The 25,351-nt window shown below is 43.3% G+C and overlaps 2 protein-coding genes across 2 annotated transcripts; both read left to right on the forward strand.

Moving 5' to 3' along the window:
- Positions 1 to 567: 567 nt before the first annotated feature.
- On the forward strand, positions 568 to 6,281 carry Gzma (granzyme A). The gene is made up of 5 exons (XM_042054677.1): positions 568 to 703; positions 979 to 1,126; positions 2,737 to 2,878; positions 4,388 to 4,660; positions 6,129 to 6,281. Exons 1-5 carry the CDS (start codon positions 568 to 570, stop codon positions 6,279 to 6,281), a joined length of 852 nt encoding a protein of 283 aa, XP_041910611.1.
- A 10,995-nt stretch (positions 6,282 to 17,276) lies between these two features.
- Positions 17,277 to 25,057, forward strand: LOC119809811 (granzyme A-like). The gene is made up of 5 exons (XM_038322957.1): positions 17,277 to 17,390; positions 20,000 to 20,144; positions 22,011 to 22,152; positions 22,749 to 23,018; positions 24,825 to 25,057. The coding sequence occupies exons 1-5, from the start codon at positions 17,321 to 17,323 to the stop codon at positions 24,984 to 24,986; spliced, it is 789 nt and encodes a 262-aa protein (XP_038178885.1). The 5' UTR covers positions 17,277 to 17,320; the 3' UTR covers positions 24,987 to 25,057.
- The last annotated feature ends 294 nt before the right edge of the window (positions 25,058 to 25,351 follow it).

Raw genomic sequence — 25,351 nt, forward strand, 5'->3', positions numbered from 1 at the left:
CCAGCTCTCCAGCTTCTGGCCACTTGGTGATCTGGGATGTCTACCGTGTATCTAAAGACTCTCTGTGAGATGCCATCTGCTGGTGATAATAGGCCACAGCGTCACAATTAGGATCAGTCACTTCTTTCCTAGACACATCAACAGTCCTCTGCGGCTCAGGGGACCACCTGCATCAGAATCAAGATGCTTATTTAACACATAAGTTTCCTGGTCCCAAACCATCCCCTCAAGTGGGTCTATGGAATGTATCATTTAAATATGGGCTATAAGTTATTACCATGACAATAAAGTCTGACACCTATCACGCAGAAAGAAAGACATTCTACATATTTGTCATTTAATCATAATGAGAAAAAAGGATAATAAAAGAAGGGGCAAGAAAAAAAGGTAAAAAAGAATAAACGGGTACCAAGAAGTGGAAAGAAGAGAGACTAGGGTAGGGAGAAACAGGAGAGAGAGGGGAAAAAGAGACAGAGCGTATCAATTTAGGCACATGGCATAGAAAGTAAAAGTAGGGATGTTGGCTTATAATAAAAATTAAAGCTAAACTCAAGTCTGACGTGGTGCATGGCTGCAATCCTGGCATTTGTGGGGGAGCAAGGTGGGAGACAACCAAACAAGTTTGAGGCTAGCCTGGGTTACATGACTCAAACAAACAACTTAACAACAAAGCCAAGCACCCAGCTGAGTTTGAGCCAGTGCTGTCAGGCACGCGTGTGTGTGTGTGTGTGTGTGTGTGTGTGTGTGTGTGTGTGGTATGTGTGTATGTGTGTAAGTGTGTGTGTGGCTGGGAACACAGCCATGGGGCAGATGCTCCAGCAGCAAGCACTAGCCAAGCCTGGGAGCTTGACCCACTCTGTTCCCTGGCACAGGACACACAACTAAAAATTTGCAGTGTAATTTTTTTTTTCAGCCAAACTTTCCTGGGGCAAAGGATGATTACATAAGCAAGGATTTCACTCTCTATCAATCTATTAGTTTTTCCAGAATCCTGTAAGGGAATTATAGGAGGAAATGAGGTCCCATCCCACGCCAGACGCTATATGGCTCTCATCAAAGGACTGGAAATCTGCGCAGGGGCTTTGATCAATGAAAACTGGGTCCTGACCGCTGCTCACTGTGACCTGTAAGTCTTCCCAGCTCCTCTCACTCCCAGTGTTGACTCAGAGCTACCCAGTCCAAAGCCACAATTAGTGTGGAATGGAGAAAAAAGTGGGTACACATAACCAACACCGTATCCTGTTGTGATATTTGCCTCACAAACAAGGGCCAGATAGTATTAAGACTAAAATGCACAATACTAATATAAATAACAGGATTAGAACTGGAAAAGACAGGGACACAACAGCACCCAGTTAACTCACCCGGTCTGATCACCTCCACACAATCTCTGTCAGTATTCTGTTCCCTGTTCGGTTCATAAGCACCTTTACACAGTCAGTGTCAATCCCATTGAGTGTGTCCTATGGCTACGGCTGATTTGTTCCCTGTCGCTGGTCTTTCCCCACCTTAATAGGGGATTCTAGAGTGATCCCAGGAAATTACTACTCCTTGATTATGTGAAAAAAATACTAGTACCCTATAACGTTCACTAAAGGTTTGAGTCATTATTTTCAAGACAGAGCCATATTTATCACGAGGAACTACTGTTCTTTTACTGATACCTGTTGCTAATAAGCACTGCCTGATATGCCCTGATATTCAGGGACAAATTGCCTGCAGCAAAGGTTCAGCTTAAAATTATATATGAAGTTGTGCTGTGGTACGAAATAAAATTTGTCAAGTAAAAGCATCATCACAATTTATGCAAACGAGAAAGCTAGACACTGACAAATTCATTAATTGTCAGGACCAAATGATCACAAGTTGACCCAACAAGCTGGGATACAGTTTTTCTCATCTCTCATTGGTTCATGAACTAGATTAGGAGTTAGCTCCAGTTCTGTTTGTTTGTGTGTTTGTGTTTGGTTGGAGGAGGTGAGTCTCCGTGTGGGTCTATGTACATGTCCATATGTGAGGCAGCAGGGTCTAGGTGAAGAAAGGGTGGTGTGTGTGTGTGTGTGTGTGTGTGTGTGTGTGTGTGTGTGTGTGTGTGTTTATAGGAGGGCTGTCCATGTTCATCTGCATGTGGGTGTGAAATTCTTGATTTCACAGTTTCACTGAAAAAGCATCTCTTCCTTCCAGCTCCTAAAAGCAGGCCTTGGACCACCCTTCCTATTTTGAATACAACAGCAAAGTTCATTATTTTTTCTGGAGAACACAAAGTTAACCCCGTACTATGCCTTTGGGTTGGCTCTTTCCACTGGGTGTCATCCACCCAGAAGGCCACTACAGACTTTGCCGCACAAATCCGAAGCAGGTGAAAACACAAGAAGCTCCTCCTTTACTCCAGCAGAGCCCAGGTCCTCCAGCCCAGCTACCCAGGGCCATGGCGCCTGTCCAGGGATACCCTGCTCCCCACCTCTCCAGGCTATCCCAACTCAAGTTTATTTTTCCTAAGTCGGAGACTCCCTGGTTGCTTTCTCCTTGAAAACACATGGCAACTGGACTGCATCCTAACACATGTTGGGAGTCTTAGGTAGAAGACACCAAAACACCAAAAAGAGTTCTATAAGCCCTGGCCCCATTTTGTGCTTGTTTCTAACTCTGATGCCAGCTGCAAACACTGAGGACATTAAATCCGGAGCTGAGCTTTCTCTGTTCTCTTACTTAAATGTTGTATGATTTTCTTTTCAGGAGAGGCAAGCCTCAAGTTATCCTTGGTGCCCACTCTGTAGCTCAGAAAGAGAAACTTGAACAGATGTTTTCCATTAAGAGGGCAATTTCCTACCCGTGCTATGACCCTGAGACATTTCAAGGAGATCTGCAACTCCTTCAGGTAAATATGCTTGGATTTTTTTTGTCTTTCTCTTGTAACTTTTAGTAAACAGTGTAACCTGAAACCAACTTCTACATGAGAAAGTGTGAGCGCATGCACACACCACAAACCAGTCCTCACAAGTTGGATTCCAAGTGTGAGGATCCTCAGGAGGGCAGGGATGCAGCACTTGGCCACTGGTGTTCCTTCAACTCAGCAGTTTCTCATAAGTTGTTACCGTTGCAGCACCAGGTTGTCTACAGTGTTGATGCTCACCCACCAAAGGCCGCCAGGAGTCCCCCACAGTGAGACATGTCTGTGCTGACCCTCAACAGGGGAGATGGCCTCTCTGGGAAACTACCAGGGTAGACTCCCTGAGAGGACAAGCAGGAGGCCCTCCAGCTCGGCCTGGAAGCCTGGTAGAGCTCTGAAGAACTGAGAGTCTGCTCTGAATGGAGCACTGTCAGCAAGTGGGCTAGCTCCATGATGAAGTTTCTTTACAGTCTCACCTAGGAAGCAGAAGGGAAAGAGCCAGTGTTGTGATTGTAAGGACACGGCCACTGTGAATTTTAGCCAATGGTCTTTGGCCATTTTGGGAATGTGGACAATGACATCAGTTTTGTCCCTACTCAAACTTGACTACAGAGCCACCCTGTGATTGTTCCCTTCATTGGACCCGCCTTATCTGATACTGACAGTCTGTGAGGAAGCTGAGAGCTATCAGGAGGGTGGAGGCCCCCTGCTCAGTGGTGAGTGCAGTCTGCCTACCTCTTTTACAGAAGACACGTTGTAAGTGGGACTTCCCCTGAAGGCATTCAGTCCACAGAGAGGCAGACAGATAAATACTGGCTCTGAGCTGACAGTGTTCTGCTTATCCACAACCAAGACAACATGGGAGCACCAGGGAAGAGCAGATGGTCGGGGAAGCCTGCTGGGTACTAGGAAGAGCCTGGAGGAAGAGGAAAGAAAAGGAGTTAGGATGAGATTTGAAATTGAGGGGGAAAGTGGGACACAGACTACAAAGGTGGGCTTTGTGCGCCTTGGCTAGAATTCGAACATTTAGGGGAGTGATTTAAGCAGGATGTGGCCAGGCTCATTAAGAGTGATGTAGAATGTAGGATGAAGCAAGAAGGGACCAGAAAAGAGTGACAGGAGAAGGGGCTCACAGTTTCTCACAAAACTGCAAGCGTTGATGGTGAACTTCATAGCAAGAATAAGACTGAGCCCAGGGGTTCTGAATCCTCACCCCGGGGGTAAGGAGAGAGAGTCTCAAGCCTCTGACAGGACCTTCACCTTCCTTGTCCCCATTCTTCCAGCCTGATTCCTCTCGCTATTTTCCTAGAGATCACCAGCCCTGGCTTTCCCTGGGTCGCCTCTCAGCCCTATGCTAATTCCTGCCTTGCTTCCTGGATGGTGAAAAGTAGCTCCATCCCCACCCCTTGGTACTCAACCTCCTCGGTTACACTTCAGGTTGTGTTTCTTCCTCTGCCTGTGATGTTCGCGAGGCCATAAGCAACTCTGTGTTTTCAGCTGGATGGTAAAGCAGCTATCACCAAAGCGGTGGGAATCCTTCGCCTCCCGGCAAGAGGCGAGGATGTGAAACCCCACACCAAGTGTCATGTGGCTGGATGGGGGAGCACCAAAAGAGATTCTTGCAAGGTTTCCAACATCTTGAGAGAAGTCAATGTCACCGTGATCGACCGAAGAGTCTGCAACAACCCAAAGCATTACGCTTTCAAACAGTTGGTGGACAACAGCATGCTTTGTGCAGGCGGCAGGAAAGGGGAAGACGATTCGTGCAGTGTACGTAAATTAGAATATCTAACTGTCCTTTGACTCTGGGGAATGAAAGGTGTAGAGGGATCTTCTAGAAAGACCATTGTGAACAGTTGTCTTTCCCTTTTATGTCTAAGGACCCCTGCTTGTCCCTTGGGTGGTGGCACCATTCTCCATTCCTCGATAGACCCCCTCGGGGAGTGGTCTCTATTTTCTAATGGTCATTTTCAGTAAACAGCCAGAAATAAGGTGAAATGAGAACTTACAAATTCCCGGAAAAAAAAATAACCTAAACATTGTTTGAGATATCAAAACCTGCCCTTCTGTCTAAGATGACTTATCTAGTGTCCTCCTTAGAAAAGGGTATATTTGGGACCCCAGCTCAAGCTTTCTAATTGTCCCTACATGTTTTCCTCTGACATACTGGTCAAGGGAGAAAACATATAATTTTTAAAATTTCTTTTAAAGGGACAAGAATGTAAATCAGTGGTAAAGTGCTTGCTGCCACATCTGAATTTGATCCCCAGATTCCACATGGAAGAGAGAATCAACTCACACAAGTTGTCCTCTGACCTCCACACTGTGGCACAGGAACATATATACATATATACAGAGAGACGGGGACAGGGAGAGAGAGAGATGGATATAATAATTGTTGATTGTTATTAATTACTAATATCAATAATTATTATTATTTAATTTTAGAAGAGGGCACAAGCCAATGAAAGGAGACTTGCATTCTCTTCTTGTCTTACCGATAGAAGTGATTCTGCACTGCTGCAGAGTCGCTCTTCTCAAAGACAAGCAACCGGAAAACATAGAGGCCCGTGAACCAAAAAGCCCACGCGTGGATGTTAAGGGCTGACAAGAGAGGGAGAAGACTTTTGTTTTGTTTTTCAATTTGAGAATCTCTTCCACTTGATTTGTTTTCTCATTCTGGTGTGAAGAATAATGGGTTTTATCATGAAATTTTCATTCACACACAGATACGCACATGCACACACGTGTGTGCACACACACACACACCTACCTTGTATTAGCCATACATACTGTGTTGACCTCTCTGCTCTCCCCTACCTGCCTGCCATTCCCCTTCCTCTTTCAAACTCTCCTCTCCTTACCATCATGTTATTCTGTCCCTTCGATTTAGTTTTTGTTTCTAAGACAAGGACTTATATTGTAGCCCAGGCTAGCCTGAAACTCACAATAATCCTCCTGTCTCAGCCTCTCATTCTCAATTTTTAATCTAGTTTTTACATATAAGAAAAATGTGCTATTTGTCTTTCTGAGTCTTGTTTATCATTCCATGATTATTTCTAGTTAAAGGAAATTTAAAATTTGCTTTTAAATCAGGAAAGAGAAATAAAAGGGATGGATGGATGGATGGATGGATGGATGGATGGATGGATGGTTGGATGGATGGTTGGATGGATAAAATTATTAGTAAGTATCTTGGAAATGCATCATACTTAAAACACATGTCTTTCTGTTCCAGGGGGATTCTGGAAGTCCTCTAATATGTGATAACATTTTCAGGGGTGTCACTTCCTTTGGGAAATGTGGTGACCCCAAGAAGCCTGGTGTCTACATTCTTCTTACAAACAAATATCTCAACTGGATACAGAAAACCATTGCGGGAGTTATGTAACACCATGCCTTCAAAGCAAACCCCCGAGGTTACCACTGGAAGAGATCAAGCAAAAGGGTCTGGCTTCACTTATCCCAAGAAGCACTTCTTCCTAACTGTGCCAGCCATGGCCTGTCTGGTATGATCACCAGTCACCAGCTTGCACTGCCCTGTTAGTCACTAAGACTGCAGCTTAGCATTTAACTCTTTCTGTGGCAAGAGAGAGCCCTGAGAAAAGGGTCAGGCTGATGCTTTCTTTGTGTCAATTAAAAGAAACCAGTAGTCCTGAGGAAAACTAAAATATTCTTCACTCTCCCAAATACAACTCTCAAATACCTGTGGCATTTAGAGAATACCTGTGGTATGTGAGAGAGAGCTTTTATTGAAAATAGATTCTTCTCTCATACAACACACCCAACCAGAGTATCCCCTCCCTCCACTCATCCTAGCTCCTCCTCTCTCCCCAGACCCATACCCCCTCCACATCCTCTTCAGAAAAGAGCAGGCTTCCAAGAGACAACAGTTACATGGGACAAGAGCCCTCATATTTGGGCTGGACAAGGCAACCCAATAGGAGGAAAAGAGTCTCAAGAGCAGGCAAAAGAGTTAGAGACACACCCACTCCTGGTGTTAGAAATACCACAAGAACATCAAGCTAACAGCCACAGCATACACACAGAAGACCTGGTGTAGACCCACACGGGCCCTGTGATTGCCATTTCAGTCTCTGTGAGCCCAGATGCACTCTGCTTAGTTGATTCAGTGGGCCGTGTTTTCCTCGTGTCCTCGGTCCCCTCTGACTCCTAGTTTTTCCTCACCCTCTTCTGTGGTGTTCCCCAATCTCCTGGAGGAGGGGGGAAACACAATGGAATCTACCAATTTAGACTTTCTCTCCACATAATGTCTGGCTGCGGGTCTCCGCACCCGCTCCTATCTGTTGCCAGATCAAGCCTCTCTGATGATGACTGGACAAGGTCCTGATCTATGAGTATAGCAGAATATCATTAGAAATAATTTTATTGATTTTATATTTCATTTCATTTCATTTTTTGGTTCTGCCCTAGGTCTCTGGGCTATTCAGTCTCCAGTTTCTTGCCATCCAGGGATGGCATGGGCTCCCTCTAGGTGAAAGTTGTGGACAATGAACTCCCCCCTCATCAGTTTCAGAGGGCGATCGTCTGTCCCAGCACCAGCCTGGATTGTTTAGAGATCTCCATGGGACCTCCTTAGTCAATAACTTAATCAAATGTAACCCAGACCCACCACTGGAAGCCTTGCCAGGCTACAAAAGAGGGCCAGTTTCAGACTCTGTATCCACCATTACTAGGAGTCCTCACTAGGGTCACCCTCACAGATTCCTAGAACTTTCCACTGAACTTGGTCTTCACACTGCTCTCAAAAGCCCCCCAATTCCAGCTGTCTCTCTATACCACTCTCCCCCACCCCCCAAAATCTAGCCACTTCCCAACCTCAATTGAACATCAAGTAGCCCCTTCCCCTGGCCCAAGATCCTCCCTCTTAAATCTGTTTCAACCCTGGTTTTTCCATTTCTAGAAAACTCCCCTATTAAGCTAACATCATGGCTTAATATGCCCAGCCTCCTCCAAAATATTCTGTGATGTCAGTACACACCTCACCCTCATCCCCTCAGACAAATTTGCTGCCCCCTTACCTTGACCTGTATATGTATGTGTATGTTCTCTCTCTCTCTCTGTGTGTGTACACACACACACACACACACACACACACACACACACACATATCCTAGCCTGTTACCTTGGTGATAGTGTCTCTTCCCACTAGTGTATGAGTTCCATGAAGACAGGACAGGAACTGGTGTATTTTTCAGTATCTATATATTCAATACATGAATGAAATGGAGCTTAACTGCTGTCCTGTTAACAGAGGACTACATACCAAACTCTCTGAATATCTAATCACCTTTATCCAAAAAATAACCCTGACCCCAACTTCTAACATCAGAGTAAGAATTTTCCTAAGCATTGGGTGATGGTTGCCTTTGTATAACCACCCCTGCCAGGCATGCTGTTGCCTTTATATAACCACCCCTGCAATGCATGTCATCATCTTTGTATAACCACTCCTGCCATGCATGTTTTTGTGTGAATTGATTCTTTTTTGGAACAGTACATTTGTGAGATTCAACCATGATGTGACTATACCACCAGGTGCCTGTCCCATCTGTGTCTGCCAGTACTTGGAAAGTTTCAGCTTGGCATTGTTTCAAATTGGGGCTCCAGAATTGAACCCTTGCAGAAACAGTCTTGATTTCATAAGAAGGTGCTCCCAGGGTAATGGGGGTAAACTAGCAGTGCAGTTGGGAAAGTGAGGCACAAAAGGGCACAATTCACCTACAGTCCCAACAATGCCCCCTCTGGGGAACTGTGAAGTGTAAATGCGGAGTGAATGAGCCTTCATTCTCACCAGCTGAAGGACTTTCCTTAGTTCTTGTCTCCTAGAAGGCACAGATTCAGCCAAGATGCAGAGAGGCAGAAGCAGAAGCTAGTTATGAAATTAAAGAGGAAAACACACTCCAGACTCTCTTGAAAAGGACTTTGGCTGTCTCAATCAATCAGTATATCTCCCTCCCTCTTTTCCCCAACTCCACTCTCCCTTTCCCATCTTCATTTATTCAAAATATGACCATTGGTTTGGGTATCAGGGTAATTGTAGTAGCCTCACAAAAAGAGTTTGGCAATGTTTTGTTTCTAAAGAATTACAGAGCAATCTCGCTCATGAACATTGATGCAAAAATACTCAATAAAATACTGACAAATCAAATCTAAAAACACACAAAAAATTATCCACCATTATCAAGTAGGCTTCATTCATCCCAGAGATGCAGGGATGGTTCAACATATGAAAATCTGTCAACATAATTCATCACATAAACAAACTGAAAAATAAAAACCACATGATCATCTCATTAGATACTGAAAAGGCTTTCGACAAAATACAACGTCCCTTCATGATAAAGGTCTTGGAGAGAGGAGGGATACAAGGAACATACCTAAACATAATAAAGGCAATAAACAGCAAGCCAACATCAAACTAAATGGAGAGAAACTCAAAGCGATCCCACCGAAATTAAGAACAAGACAAAGTTGTCCACTCTCTCCATATCTATTCAATATAGTTCTTGAGGTCCTAGCTAGAGCAATAAGACAACAAAAAGATATCAAGGGGATACAAATTGGAAAAGAAGAAATCAAACTCTCACTATTTGCTCATGATATGGGTTCGATGGACTGGCTGGAAAAAAAACAAGCTTATGATAAGGGTCTCAGGGAGGGCCCAGTGTGGTCTCTGGCCACACAGATAGCACAATAGGGCAGAGGTCATCAGGCTAGAATGCATATCTGCTCCCAGCCTTCTGGATAGATAGCAAGTATATCGTTCCTTCCCTTGAAGGAACACTCCTGTGTGCTAACATCCCACATTCCCCTGGTGCATGTCTGTGGGCACAAGGACCTCCATGCCTCCTACAGTGTCGTGTATTCTAAACGAGTCTCTGACTGACATTTTAATTAAATCAAACTAATAAAAATCATTTTTATTAGCTGCTGAATAAAAAAGTTAAATTGAAATGAAAATAGCCATTGATTGAAAATAGATGAGACGCAGTGGAAACATGAAAATATATTTAGTAACTGCCTGACTCAGATTCAACATGGAAGACAAGGGCCTCATTCAGTCTCTCTCCAGAGGCAGACCAGGCTCTGATCCGGAAAGAGCGGATCTTGAGCAGAGTATCTCTTCACACTGAAGAGTATCTCTTCACTGTCTGGAGGACAGAGCAACCTTCACTCATGGAAACACAGCAGCTTGCAAAAGCCCATGCCAAAGGATGCCAAGTAGTCAAATGGCAGCTTCAGAACATCCTCAGAAAGCCCAGGGCTTTAGCTCCATCGCTGCATGGGGAATGCTGATGACTGATAAACTTCAGAAGCCTCAATTATCTGAAAATGGCCCCATCACTTGAAAGCATTTATGTAGTCAAACTATAAATGACAAAGGAGGAAACGCCCTGCAGCCCAACCAACAATACCTCATTTGCTGAGCCCTGTGCTGGGTGGGCATGGGCACCTGTTGTCATGTGACCCTGTAACAAACAGGTTATCAGTTTCCCCCTCAGGATTTTGGAAAAGATGGAAAGGTGGCAAAAACAAGGGTGGTAATAACAGCTTTTTTCTAGGGTTCTCTGAAACGCTATGAGATAATCCTTAAAAGAGACCTAGTAAATGCCAGTTTTCCTTCTCTTTCCCTTCTTGGGTAAAATTCCTTCTTAGGTAAACAGAGCATAGACCTCCCTGTGAATAGCCAATGAGTTAATGTCACAGGAAGGCAAGTTACGTGCACAGCCCCTTGGTCTGATTGTGGTTCCTGTTAAGCAGGAAGGGCAGAATGTGAGGTTATCTCTTCTCTATCCAACAGAAACTAGCTAAAGATACACCTTGTCTCTGCAGCCTGGGATGGAAGAGTGAGAAGCCACAGACTGGGCCCAGAAGTGCTGACTGCCTCCATCCCTGACTCTCTGTGGAACTCAGATGAGGCCATCCAAATTCCCTGAGCCCCATTGCCAAGTTCCCGCAAGTTGTCAGCGAGAGCGTAACCAGAAGTATCTTCCAATTTTAATTATTTCCCAAATAAGCCAGGCAGTCATTCCACTCACCTACACACACACACACACACACACACACACACACACACACACACACCAGGTTCCACCCCAGTGTGGGCTTTTGCACTCCCATACACAGCCACCACACAGATATGCACACAGGCATTCTCAACCCCACAGGCATACACTCGCCCACAAATTAGGGGCTTCTTTACATCCTGCAGGCAATTGCTCAGAAAATCCTCTTCTGGTCACCCTTTACCTCACATACCACTACTATTTTCCATTCTAGCACTCAACTGTTTTCTTTTATAATATTTAACAACTTAAAATTCTTACATATATATAAAACTTCTTCCTCACTAGGAGCTGGGAGCCATAATGGCAATGCTAAGTTTAACACTTTCGCTTCTTGTCCTTGACATCTAACATCGTATCTGACACATACACACGTTCAGTCAATACTTGTGTGACTGTTTAATCATTATTATTTTAATGACTTTCCCCAATAGTAAATTTACTACTCTGCTACAAGGAGTAGATCTGCATGTTCAAACACACATAGAAACATGCTCTGACATTGTGGAAAATATCAATTCACCGAGCTCTACATAGTTCCCAAAGGTTTCCCTACATGAAATTAAATTAAATTAAAGTTATTAATACCTCTACCATTCCATCAGGAGTCTTTGAGGGTTACAAAGATGTTAAAGTCCTGAATCACAGGCATGAGCTTTCGAGTCTTTCACATAAAAGGTCTAGTTTTAGCACTGGCTACGAAAATGGGCGAAACTGTTCTCTTTATGGAGGCAGGCTGCTCCTCTCACACTGTGCAATGGCCCCCTTGCATATCGTACTAAACAGGCATTCGCTACAGATTTATCCCTGAAGTTAAAATATCTTAGTGTTTCTACTGCTGAGCAAGGACATTCCTGAGAGAATTTGTTTGTAGTTGTTTGTGTTTCCTGAGAGTTCCTGGCAGTGAAGAATGTGGTAGTACCGGAGCAGTTTGGCTAACTGCACTGGTGTGTTCTAAAGCCCTGGAATTGTGAACCATCAATGATTTTGTACAATCAGTAAAGTTGTCAATGTAATAGCCAAAGGCCAACATCTTAGTATTATTATGAAAATAGCTTGGAGAGATTGCTCAGTGGTTACAGAGCTTGTAGCATAAGCATGAGGACCCAAGTCCAAGTCCCAGAAATTCCCATAAATGCCAGGTGGGTAATACGGCCCACTTGTAAGTCCAGCTTCAAAAGATGGAGACAGGGACTCCCTGAAGAAAACTGGTTTGTAGTCAGAGGCTACCCATTTGTTTCATGGCTGCCCAGACCCGAAATAATCACAAAAAAATGTACCGGCTGCCGGCGGTCGGAGGGGTTAGGAAATAACCAAGATAGTCCTTTTATAATAAATCAGTTTTAATAAAAGGGGAAATAAGGGAACTTACAGAACCTAGGGTCCAGCGGAGCAGCAGGTACACAGGGGAGAGCTAAAAACGGGCTCCTCCCGGCACCCCGATCCTATTTAAGGGGTATGCTACTCCGCTGGGGCAGCCACGCCCCTGAACGCAGGGATTGGGCCAGCTGCCCCAACATCTCCCCTTTTGTCTAAATAAGACAGATTTAGAAACCAAATACAACTATATACAATGGGAACAGATCATATAAAATTATAAGAAGTAAACAATATCAGGCGAGGAGTATATAACAAAGAAAATATTTTTAATCACTCTACTTTGGGAAGTCTAAATAATCTAGAAGGTAGCTACCATTATCTAATCTTTAACCCCATCAAAGATCTGAGAAGGAGAGTAAAATTACCAAAGCAACCAGGAAGCACAAACGAGAAACTTCCAAAATGTGCAACAGAAGACAGAGACAATTGACTACCTGGGCAACCACACGAAGTCTTGATAGCAATGTTGAGGCAACCAACTTTGGCTGAGGCCTGAAAAAACCTGACATACCATTATACAACGGCAAGGAACCTTTAGTAGAACAATCCTATCCTGTCTTGGCAAGATAAGACAATTTTGTTTTATCCACTTATGGATATTTTGTAGTTTAGTCAGTAATGGAGGTATGGGCTTTTTTTTTTTTTTTTTTTTTTTCTGCCAAGTAGAAGACAAACTCCCAGTGGAGTGTCTTTGGTGCTCAACGTTCTCTCGGGAGTAGAGCATTGTTGTCAGGAGTGATTGTGTCTCATAAATACAAAACTCTAGGTTAGATTAAAGGCCATGTTCTACAGCTCTTTAAAGAGGTTGAAGATTATGCTATCTATACTAAATACAACCTCTATGTGTCTAAAAAACCTGATTGTCCTAAATATAAATATGACCAACATATAATTATTAACACTTATGTAACTGTATGACTAATAGAATAGACAACTGTGCAATAAATGAAGACAATGATTTCCAAATGTAAACAGGGTCATTACATAAATAATATCTGAGGTGGAAATGTACATTGCAATATAGTAAACAATGTCATTACATAAATAGTATCAGAGGTAGAGATGTACATTGCAATATAATAAACAATGTCAATATAACAATTGTTTTAAACAGAGGTAGTATCATACTCTCATACAATGTTCAATATATCAATATACAAGAATCAACACTCATATAGTTTTTTAAAAAACAATAACTCAATTGCAATACTGTTTGGCCAATAGCTTAAGCTTATTTCTAGCTAGCTCTTACATCTTAAATTAACCCATTTCCATTATTTTATAGTTGACCACGAGGCTCATGGCCTACAGATAAGGTTCTGGCTGGCTGTCTCTGTAACATGAAGGCTGGGCTTGGTGGGGTTTCTGTCCTGCCCAGTTCCCACAGTAAATGGAAGCCCCTAAAATCTTGGGTTAGCGGATGACTTTTTAAATATGACATCCAAAACATAAGTGATAAAGAGGTCTGATTAGTGGAGCTTCACCACAATGTAAGAACTTTATGCTTCAAAGTGCAGCAGCAAGAAAGAGAAGAGACAGTGGATGTAGAGAAAATATTCACAAATCCTACTTACTATGAGGGACTTGTATTTGGAATATTTGAATGCTTCCTTCATTAATAAAAAAGTAATTTTAAAACAGGCAGAGGATGTAAATCGACATTTTGGCAAAGACATATGAATGACACATGAGAAGCTCAATATCACTAGTCAAAGGAGAAATGCAAATCAAAACCACAACGAGGTGCTATTTCACACCAACTACAAAAGAAATTATCAAAATAGTAACAATATTAGCAATGATGCAGATAAGTTAGAGCCCTTGTTGTTTTACTGGTGAAAGTCTAGCATGGTGCCTTCACTTCAGAAAAATCGCTTTAAAGTTCCTAAAAAGCTAAGCCCTCAGTTACTATGCAAGTATTCATTACTTAATAATGCACTAATGGGTAGATCCTCAAGAAGTGAAAATAGGAGTTCACATTTAAAAACTATACATGTGTTCACAGTCACAGAGTCAAGAGTAGGAAGAGCCAAGTAGCCATCAACTAATGAATAAATAAACAAATCCTGGTTTACCTATATAGTGTGAAATATTATTGACAATAAAAGACTGGCAGGCATTACAATATGAACTCTCAAAAGCATTGTACTAAGTGAAAACAATTAGTTGCAACAGCAACCCAAAAAAAACTTCTTTATGTTATATTATGATGCTTACCCGAAATGCCCAGAACAGACAAATCTATGGAGACAGAAAGTAGATTAGAGGGGACCTGATGGAGCATAAAGGGTTCTTGGGGAAAATAAAAATGTCTTACAGTCAGATTATAATGGTGACTATACAACTCTGGAAGGATACGTTAAATGAGGGGGAGTAACAGTACATGAATTACACCTTACCAGGCAATTAAAAGCCAAACTAAATGGAAAAACCACAACCACAGTTATTTAAAGTCAGGGACCAGCCCAGTCAAAAACCATTTCTCATACCGGAGTGGAGGTGTGGAAAGAAAACACAACTCACACGACTGTATCGGGAGGGAGTTTCAGTGATCCTTCAAGAAATCCTGAATTCACATCCTGAAAATCACCCGGTTTATTCTCCAAACAGCTTTTATATCAAAACATAAACTGAGGGGGAAGTTCATTAGTATTCTCTTTCCTAGGTAGCGGTTGGTGTGGGGGGGTGGGATTACTTAGGTCATGTCTTGCCTATCTATGCCTAGTCTGTCAGGTAGACTGAAAAAACCTCCTAAATAAAAGGAGCAGAATGACATTATCATATCCTAAGCACTTGCTTAGGGTGGCATCAGGCTGTCTCACTATCAAAAGGCTAGAAGACCACCTTCTGTGTGGCAGGCACAACTTATGACTTGAAGGTCACTCAGAATTCTGACCACCAGACAATGTAAGAATATAGGCCTGTATAATTCGGCTCCTACAATTTAGAAACAAAATTAACACTGTCTCCTTTATCATTTGGTGCAAGTGTGACTTTGAAAAAAAAAAAAAGTGAGAAGAGAACTCTTCGCCAAAACCAGAAAAATGGTGTCTCACTGCTGTTACTGAAAATGATAAACCCTGGTACACTCTGAGATCTGGGGAAAAGAACCACAGGTGTCTCAGCAGGGGTCCTTTCTAACATCACTGGCTGGGTCTGAAGTCACGAGGGTGTTAACTGTGGGGCTGTGTGGTTTAACACCAGTTGTCCTAGTAAAACATATGGCATGGGCCTCACTGTCAAGACCACTTCCTCAGCTCAGACTGAGAGCTCAAGACATTCTTCTAGAAACTGAGCCAGCACTGTCCTCCCAAGACTGGACATGTGTTCCGTCTGTTTTAGGAAAGCAACATATCCCAGTGTTGGGACGAAACAACCTAGCTTCTGCTTTCCTTTGAAATGGAGGCGGGAACCTTGTAAATCTTCCTCTGCACCTCCACTTAGGATTTTCTTATCAACCCTTAAAACCCAAGAAAATAGCTAAAAAGAAATGTGTCTGGTGATCAGTTTAAAAACTTTAAGAGTGTGTGTGTGTGTGTGTACGTGTGTGTGTGTGTGTGTGTGTGTGTGTGTGTGTGTGTGTGTGTGTGCATATATGTGAAGAGACGGGAGGTTGACCCTGGACATCTTCTGCAAGCACTTCCCATTATTCTTTGAGACAGGGTCTCTCACTAAACCTGCAACTAGATCTCCCTGTCTTGACTTTCCAGTTCTGGGATTACGGGCACCCACTGCTGCATCCAGATTGGGGGTCCATGCTTGAGTCCTCGTGTTTATATGACAAGTACTTGACCATCTGGTGTACCTCCCCAACACCTAAAACTCCAATCAGCCTCCTCCCCACCATGCTCCCCTTCCAGTCCCTCTCACCCATTCCCCTCCTCCCACCCCGCATTCCCCTCCACTTCAGCCTCCATCCAGAAAAGGGCAGGTCTCCTATGAGTGTCAATAAAATGTAGCATATCAAGTTGCAGTAAGACAAAGCACCTCCCCTTAAGGCTGGACCTATTAAGGCTGGACAAGGAGATCCAGTGTGAGAAGGGTCCCAAAAGCCAGCAAAAGAGTCAGAGACGGCCCCTGCTCCTACCATTAGGAGTTGCACAAGAGGACCAAACTGCACAGCTGTAGCACATATACAGAGGGCCTAGGTCAGTCTCATGCATGCTCCCTGGTTGTGGTTCAGTCTCTGGGAGCCCCTATGAGCCCAGGTTAGTTGATTGTGTGTGAGCCTTACCATGGTGTCCTTGACCCATCTGGATGCTACACTCCTTTCTCCTTCTCCTCCACAAGGATTCCTGAAGTCCACCTAATGTTTGCCTGTAGGTCTCTCTGTACCTGCCTCTATCAGTTGCTAGATGAGGCCTCTCTGATGGCAATCTGGTCACAGGAGAGGCTAGTTCAGGCTACTTATCCACTATTTCTAGGTGTCTAAACTGGGGTCCTCCCCATAGACTCCTGGAAGATTCCCCTGAGCCAGGCCTCCGTCCAACCCCAAAATGCCCCCTCTCAGTACATCCCCCCCATCCCAGTGCCTCCCTTATCTGATTGCTCATGTAAAACTCTGATTTTGAAGTTTTCAAAGGACTTCTACTAATGGATACCAACAATAATACCGCTGGTGATGAGAATATTCCAACAGAGTCATTTCTAGTCCCTTCCTATGAACTATATTCTAACGGCAACAAGGTTCCCTTTCCTCAGCTATCAGGTAGGAGGACAGGGCCTTCTCCACCCCTCAGCACTCACGCAGTCAAACACGCACACCCTCTTCCCCATCCCCCAGCCTCCCCCACCCCTGATGAGGGATCACGTCTGCTTTCCTCTTGTTTAGTTTCATTTTCCAACTCTACAACTAGAAATTTGAAAGAGAAGAATGAAACCACATCCTTTGTACTCTCATATATATAGTGGAAAGAAACAAATTCAGAGCTCCCTGTTGATTGATGTGGGGAGAGCCGCAATGAAGACCTTCTGTGCTCCCTGGGTGTCTTCTCTCGCTACTATCATTTCCCTTCTGCTAATTCCTGAAGGTAAGACAGGCTCAAACCATTTCCATCATAACCATTATAGAGTGGATTTTTGTGATGTTTTAACAATGATGCCTTATTTATAATATTATTATAATAGTTATTTATAGAATACCCAAAGCTTGGGGGTGGTTAGCATTTGCCTTACAATCAAATTCATTTTAGAAGAAAAAAAATGTTTATTTGTGATTTCTTTCCAAAGATTAACAAAACCACCAATTGGTGGTGGCTGCCAATTTATAGCTTGAATTTTGCTTTAAAAGATAATGAGAAAATGAGCAAACAAATGATTGACATGCCCTTGAGTTGGAAAATCAAGCTCTACCTTTCAAGAAAGGAGGTAGTGGTAGGGCTTATGTTCTTTCTCCAATATTATACAGACAGCTTTGAAAAGCTAAGCTGAGTCAGAGTTAGACATTGGCAGAAGCCAATGAGGACTGGTAGATAGTTTCTCACTAGTTCTCTTTGTTAGTGTTTGCCTGACAAGTCTTCCGGACTCTGGGGAATACCTCTCACTGATTCCTCAGGAGAACTGTAGTATTTTCTCTGGCTGTTCCTTCCACTTAGTAAGTAGGAACCAATATTCCTGTCTGAGTGGACGCACCATGCACCCATGCAGACACCATCACATCTCTTGCCCTGACACTGGGAGAACTTCTCCAGGTTCCCTGAAGAACCCACTAGGAGAAAATGGGGGTAAAAAGTGGGAAATGGCTGGCAAACACAGAGGCAGCCATGATTTCTCCTAGGACCCATAAGCTTTTAGGGGTAGAAGTGGTGGGCAGGAATTCGAAAAGAAGTTCCAGAGGCAGCCTTATACCCAGCAATGAAGAGAATTTTTAAAAAAGGCTGAAAATGTTTGGTAACAAAACTGGTCACAAGGCTAGCACAGCACAACCCCAGTCAGGGCACTCAGTCATGTCAAATCACCCAAACCATGAGATTAAAACAGATATTCTTTTTCTTTATTTCTTTCTAATCGAATTTTGTCTTTTTAAATCCAATTATATATATTCTGCAAGGGAAAGCATAAAAGCAGCTTTTTCCTATTACACTTTGTTTTCTGTGTTCAGAAAGAGCTGTGTACCAAAAAGGTAAGAAACAAGAAAGCAATGCTTCGTATTTGGGACTAGTCGGAATAATCTGGAAGACTTTTTAAACACAGAGTCTGAACATTACAGAGCTCCTGCCTCGGGCATTCTCCTAAATCTGGTTCTAAATGGGGGCGCTTTGGTAGTCTTTAAACTCTTCCCCCTGCTCTCATTCTTACCACAAACCTTTTCAAGACTGGTTCATGGCAGACCTGGCCTTGTGGTCAGGTGTGTACTCAGACACAGAGCTTTACCAAAGAGAATGTTCTCTAGTTCATGATCCCTGGTGTCCACAGACACTCCTTTGTAATCTAACTTTGTAAGAGTCACCCCCCAAGCCGGGCGGTGGTGGCGCACGCCTTTAATCCCAGCACTCGGGAGGCAGAGGCAGGTGGATCTCTGTGAGTTCGAGACCAGCCTGGTCTACAAGAGCTAGTTCCAGGACAGGCTCTAGAAACTACAGGGAAACCCTGTCTCGAAAAACCAAAAAAAAAAAAAAAAAAAAAAAAGAAGAAGAAGAAGCTCCGGGCCTATCACTGATACTTGTGAATTTGGCAATTAGTTTGACTGATTTGTAGAATAAGAAGTGTTGATCCCTACTCAAGAAACCATAACTCGTGGCCAACAGTCAGAAGGGTTTTAGGAGAATGCACGGATATCTTGTGTAGAAGTTGAAAAAAACGGAAACTCTGCCACAAGGACACAAGAGCCTCTCCACTGTCATGCGCACTCGTCTTGTGCCTATGTGTGTCTCTGTCTTCTAACCATGTCTATCATCCTGGTCCAGCTCATGCAAGTTTGAATAAGGTAGATTATATAGCTATAGCACCTCTACTCCTTTTCTCTCTACTCATTATAGCTCATTTGGGAAGGGTTTAAACTAAAGCATGTTTTGTCTGAGGATTGAAGCAGAACCTCAGGTGTGACCAGTGTTGTTCGCTCCACTGGTGAATGAGAGTAATGCTCTTCATACCTGAAATCTCACCAAATGAGCCAAGTCTTCATGGGTACAATGGGTCTCCGATACAAGGCAGTAGCATCAATTTGTATACTGTGTTTTTGCAAGGTCTCTGAGTAGAAGGGGAAAGTGGCAGGCTTCTACAATCCATTCCCATTCCTCTTCTCTAGTTGATACTCATCCAGAAGGAAGTAGGGACAGTGAGGGCTACATCGACGCCAGCAGCTCCCCCAGAACTGCTAGCGCTATTGACCACTGCACAGCTCTCTGCCCTTGGCAAAGCCTGAGCTCTGAAGCTATGATTGTAACAGATTTCCAGCAGAATAGTTTCTGGAACACCAGTGATGGACCTCTATGGATGTGACAGCAGGGACTTCTCAGGAGCACCAAAGGGCCAAGACATAGGGTCAGACATCGGAAGGTCTGCATAGAGGAAAAGAGGAAGGTAAACATGGGTGATACCAAATTTCCACCAAATTCAAAAGGCATGCCTTGTCCCAGAAATATGGCTTTCCTGGGGAGCTATTTGGAGTGGGCACTGACCTGAGTTTTCTATTGACCAGGTGGCTGTGTAAGAATCATTGGAGGAAATACAGTGGTTCCTCATTCAAGACCTTACATGGTCCTACTTAAACTTGGTCAAAATGGCATCTGTGCTGGCGCTTTGGTTGCAAAAGACTGGGTGTTGACTGCTGCCCATTGTACCACGTAAGTTTTTTGGGTTAAAGTTTTGTAGGAATATTCTAATGAAGAGAAACAATAACAATAAAGGCCACATCTCGCTAATACGTGGGAAAGCCATTAATTTTGTCATATATAAGTGAAGTCTTTGGCAAGTCGCATTGATCTGAGAGGAAGTGAAGCCCAGATTTGTCACAAGGAGCCAAGTGAATGAGAACATAGTGTCTGAGAGCTCTGTCTGAAGGTCCCCACTAGAAAGGAAAAAGAAAAACAGAGATCATAGGCTTGGAGGGCAGAGGAAGGTAGAAGTGGACCTGGGAGGAAGTAGGGCGAGGAACAGGAATGAATGCATATGATCAAAATACATCACATAAGAGATATTTTTAAAGAAAAGAAAGATAATAAGTGGGTTTGTTAAGTGGAACTAAAATCACTTTGGCTATTTTATAAAGGGAAGAGCACTCCCAAGAATTAATAAGCTAGTGAACTGGGATACGGCAAAAATACCAGTGGGCCACTAGACCCCTGACCCTATGAGGGTCATTACACAGTGCCCATCTCTCCAGCTTTTCTAGAGCATATTCCATTTGCTGGGTGAAGCCCATGTGGAGAAGGGTTTCCGGTCCTTCCCTGCCAAATGGCTTCTTTCATCTGTCATCATGACGGCCTTCCAGTGCCTATGCTCCTGCCACAACGCTACATGGGCAACATGAGTTCCATCTAATTGAAGCTAACTAAAATTACAAATTTACTTCTTTGGTCATGCACCAAAGTCCTAGCAGCTACATGTTGCTTGTGGCTATTGGCCGTGAAATTTATAGAGCATGGTATTATCAGAGCATGCTCTGGGATGTACAGTCATGATGTCTTACGTGAGAACAGCCTCAGCTGGTACTGTGGAGAAAAGACGATGTGAGGATTGCTCAGTTTGGTGTATAATGGGCTGTGAATGACAAGAACCATAAGCATAAACACATTGGGAAATACCTGCACCCTGTGTGGCATACAGGTGGGATTCCTGGCTAAGTTCTCTGCTTAGGAAGCTTTCCTATCTGAGATTGCTCTCTTACAAAGAGATCTGCCAGGAACTGCTTCCCAGCCACCAGCTGCCTTTGTTTCCTGCCTCTGGATCTCCTGGGAGCTTTGCTTTTCAGGGGTTTGCAGCCTAATCCTCTACCACAGCTAATCTGGGAGAGGAAAGAGTGGAAACAAACCCAAGATTTGGATTTGCTGCCATGAACTTCTCTCATTTGATTTTTCCATAAACCTCAGTTATCTTGTTATAAATAAGCTGTTGGAGATAACAAATGTGATGGTTCAAACGCCATTTGTCCCCTCAAAAGTTCATTTGTTGGAAGTTTGGTCCTTAGGATAACCACACTGAGAGGTGGTTGGAACCCTTCATAGATCATGGGGGTTCCATTTTGGTAACAGGGTGAATGTAGGCTTCAGAGTTGGTCAGTTGCATGAAGGGTAGCTTGCTATAAATCAAGCTCAGTTTCTGGTCACTCTTACTTCCTCTGTCACCCAGTTGATCCTCTTCACACATCCTCATCCCTCCCACTTTTCCACTATGAGCTGACATGTCCTAAGTCCCTCATGAGAAGCCCAACAGATGCTTACACCGAGCTCTTGAACTCCAAAACTGTGAGCCAAAGGCAACCTCTGTTATTATAACACATCCAGCCCTGGATGTTTTGTTAAAGTTTCACATATATAAGACAGAAATGATAACAGATTCATAAACATCTTACCCTACAAGGCAGTCATATTCTTCCAAGCTACAAAATTTTTCCAAAATCAGCATTTACATCAATGGCATATTGAAACTGTTCAACACATATTACAACCAGTTTCTGATTAAACTAATAGCTAATATTGTATCTATTACAGGAACAGGGGTTCTCAGGTCATTCTTGGAGCTCACTCAAAAGACAAGGATGAGCCAGAAAAACAGATATTATCCGTCAAGGAAGCATTTCCGTATCCATGCTTTGACAGCTCTACACATGAGGGTGATCTGCAGCTTTTGCGGGTATGTACCTTTGGTGGTCTGTTTCAGTCACAGAACCTTCGAAAGTCTCGCCACTTATATGAACGTATGTTCCTAGTTCCCCACCTGGTACAAACTAGGGAGCCCCACAGAGAGAGCTAAGTTCAAACATTAATATTCATTGCAGTCAACATTTTCATTGGGCCACTAACCAGCTCCCAAATAAAGACATGGAGACTTATTATTAATTATGAATGCTCAGCCTTAGCTTATGCTTGTCCCACTAGCTCTTCTAAATTAATTTAATCTGTTTTTCTTCATCTACATTTTGCCTCAGGGCTTTTTTACCTTTCTTTCATTCTGTATTCCTACTTTCCTGCTTCTTCTATGTCTGTATGGCTGACCTCTGGCATCTCCCTGGTGTCTCTTTTCTTTTTCACTAGAGCCCAAATTCCTTCTCCTACTCAGAAGTCCCACCTATCCCTCCTCCCTCACTGTTGGCTGCTCAGCTTTTTATTAGACCAATCGGGTGTGTTAGGCAGGCAAGGTAAAACAGCAACACATCTTTGCATAGCTAAACAAGTATTCTGCAACAACTTATCTCATACTCTTAACTGTTTATGTTTGTCTTCCTACAGCTAAACAAAAAAGCAACCATTAACAAAAATGTGGCTATCCTTGCCCTGCCTGAAAACGGGGATGATGTGAAACCAGGAACCAGATGCCAAGTTGCAGGATGGGGGAAAGTTAATAATAGATCACCTCCCTCTGACACTCTGAGAGAAGTCAACATTACTGTCATAGACAGAAAAATCTGCAATGATAAAAAGCACTATAATTATAATCCTGTAATTGGACTAAATATGATTTGTGCAGGAAACCTCCGTGGTGGAAAGGACTCATGCCAAGTAAGTGAGAGTGTGTTAGCTATTGGAGCATGGCACATGAGTGTAAGTGGTGTGAGGTTAAGCTTAGTCTCCTCAGGGCATTGGCTTCTACAGTTTCCTACTCTGTTGAGACAGGGAGTCTCACTATATAGCTCTGGCTGTCCTGGAACTCACTACATAGATCAGGCTGGACTGGAACGCGCAGAGATCCGCCTGCCGAAATTAAAGGCCTATAGCACCACATCCAGCCTTCTACTTTCTGTAGAAGTGCTGTGCTTTCTGAAACTGGATAAGATCTAGGTGAATACAATCCCAGAGAACCTAGACAACAATGAGGACCCTAAGATCCATGGATCTAATCTACATGGGAAGTAGAAAAAGACAAAATCTCCTAAGTAAATTTGGATCATGGGGACCATGGGAGAGGGTTGAAGGGGAGGGGAGGAGCAGGGAGAAGAGTGGAGAAAAATGTAGAGCTCAATAAAATCAATTAAAAAAAGATCTAAGTGAATAAAATAATACACTCAACTCCAAAGAGTCAGTAAAAGTAATAATCCACTACTAGAAAAGGACCATGGGTGACCTACTACATTGACTTTGTTTCATAGATTAAGAAATAAAACAAACAAAACACTTAGAAGAAATGGTGGGGATATTTCTCAGTCTTCATACTACCATACACAGAGACTAACAAGATACGTAAAGTTCTAAAGAGCTGTCTTTCTTACTTCACCACAACCCCAAAAAAGATCAACTACCTTTGAAGTAGTTTAAATGTTTAAAATATCAGCCACTCCCAAACCTGGCCAGGAACCTGGGACTAGAGTAAACAATTCCAGGCATGACCCTCACCAGAGACTGTATAAGCCTTCCTCCCAGTGTCCCAAAAAACATGAGGGACAGGGCCTGATTAAAGACAAGAATTAAAAAGAATACTTTGCAAATTTTTGAACCCTCAGTTCTAACTTGTTGGTTCTTGCCTTTCCCCAAGACTCCAAAGAATCTTCCGAGGTGAGAACAGTGTGTCTATCATCAGGGTAGGAGTCAGAGAAGCTAAGCCTTGTCTTCAAGACTGTGGTTGGCCAAATGCCATGAAGAAATGGCATCTGTCCTTAACACTTTTCTTCCTTTTACTTGATCCTCCCCTACTCATTGCCTCCCACACCCTCCACTTAAGGCACCCAGGAACCTGACTTTTCCTCTTGGGAATCTCATACAACACCCTGTGGCCACAGCAGCATCCCAGGACGCCCCTCTCCTGGGATCAGGGCCTGTACCCACAGAGGCTCGGCAGTGTTTCCCTGTTTTCTCAGTGCCCTAGGCTGGCTGCTGAGAAATCCAGTCTACGGGACTGAATCTACACATTCCAGGTGCTATAACAGGGAATGTATCTCAGCAGAGATGGCTACAGTTCTCATGTGATCCATTATTTCATACAGATATCCAAACCAGCCTTTCTCTGAAAGGAGGAATTCGGTTTTCTTTCTTTGGGAAAATAGTTATCTGTGAAAGGAACCAGAAAACATGACAGTTACTCTTTACCTAAATGTATCATCTATGCTTGCCTGTTTCACTCTTTGTTGAAAAATTGATCAAGAGGGATGGCTTTCCGGGAAAAGGCAACTAATCTTAAAATCTGTAGCTGAAATATATAATACAACTTTCATTTCAGTTTTCAATAATCTATAAATATTAAAATATTACTAAGTGTCCTGGTGTTTTAAGCAATAATTTTCAGTGAAGTCTGGGCTCTTCATACTAAGCGCTACAGAACTTCTTCATAACCAAAAGCTAATCTCACCTCATTCCGTCCTCTTCTTTCCCCAGGGAGATTCTGGAAGCCCTTTACTGTGTGATGGTATTTTCCGAGGCATCACAGCCTTTGGCCTTCCTGGGAAATGTGGAGTTCGCCAAGGGCCTGGCATCTATACTTCTCTCTCAAAGAAGCATCTCTCGTGGATAAAGAAGACTATGAAGGGCGCAGTTTAGATGCATGAATTTCATTTCATCTGCTGTCAGTTCTGCATCTAGTCACAAATAAAATCAATTGAATGATTGCATGCTCTTCTCTCTTGCAGTGCTGTTGGTCAGCTCTCCATCTGCAAAACCAAGAGTCAGAAGGCAATGGCATAGATAATGCAGGAGGAAGATTAGAAATCCAGGGCCACTGGTGTCCTCTGTGTGTCCAGGGACAGGGTACTTTCTCCCTGGAGAACGCACTTTGCTCTCAGCAGCTCTGTCTGACAGCAAGCATTGAAGGGTTCAGGCATTCTGAACTGCTCCAGCATGTGGGAATGAGAAGGAAAAAGCCTAGCTCCCACTGCTACACCTCCACACCACTATTCTTGTTTATA

This window comes from Arvicola amphibius, chromosome 3 (assembly GCF_903992535.2).
Source record: "Arvicola amphibius chromosome 3, mArvAmp1.2, whole genome shotgun sequence".
Taxonomy (NCBI): domain Eukaryota; kingdom Metazoa; phylum Chordata; class Mammalia; order Rodentia; family Cricetidae; genus Arvicola; species Arvicola amphibius.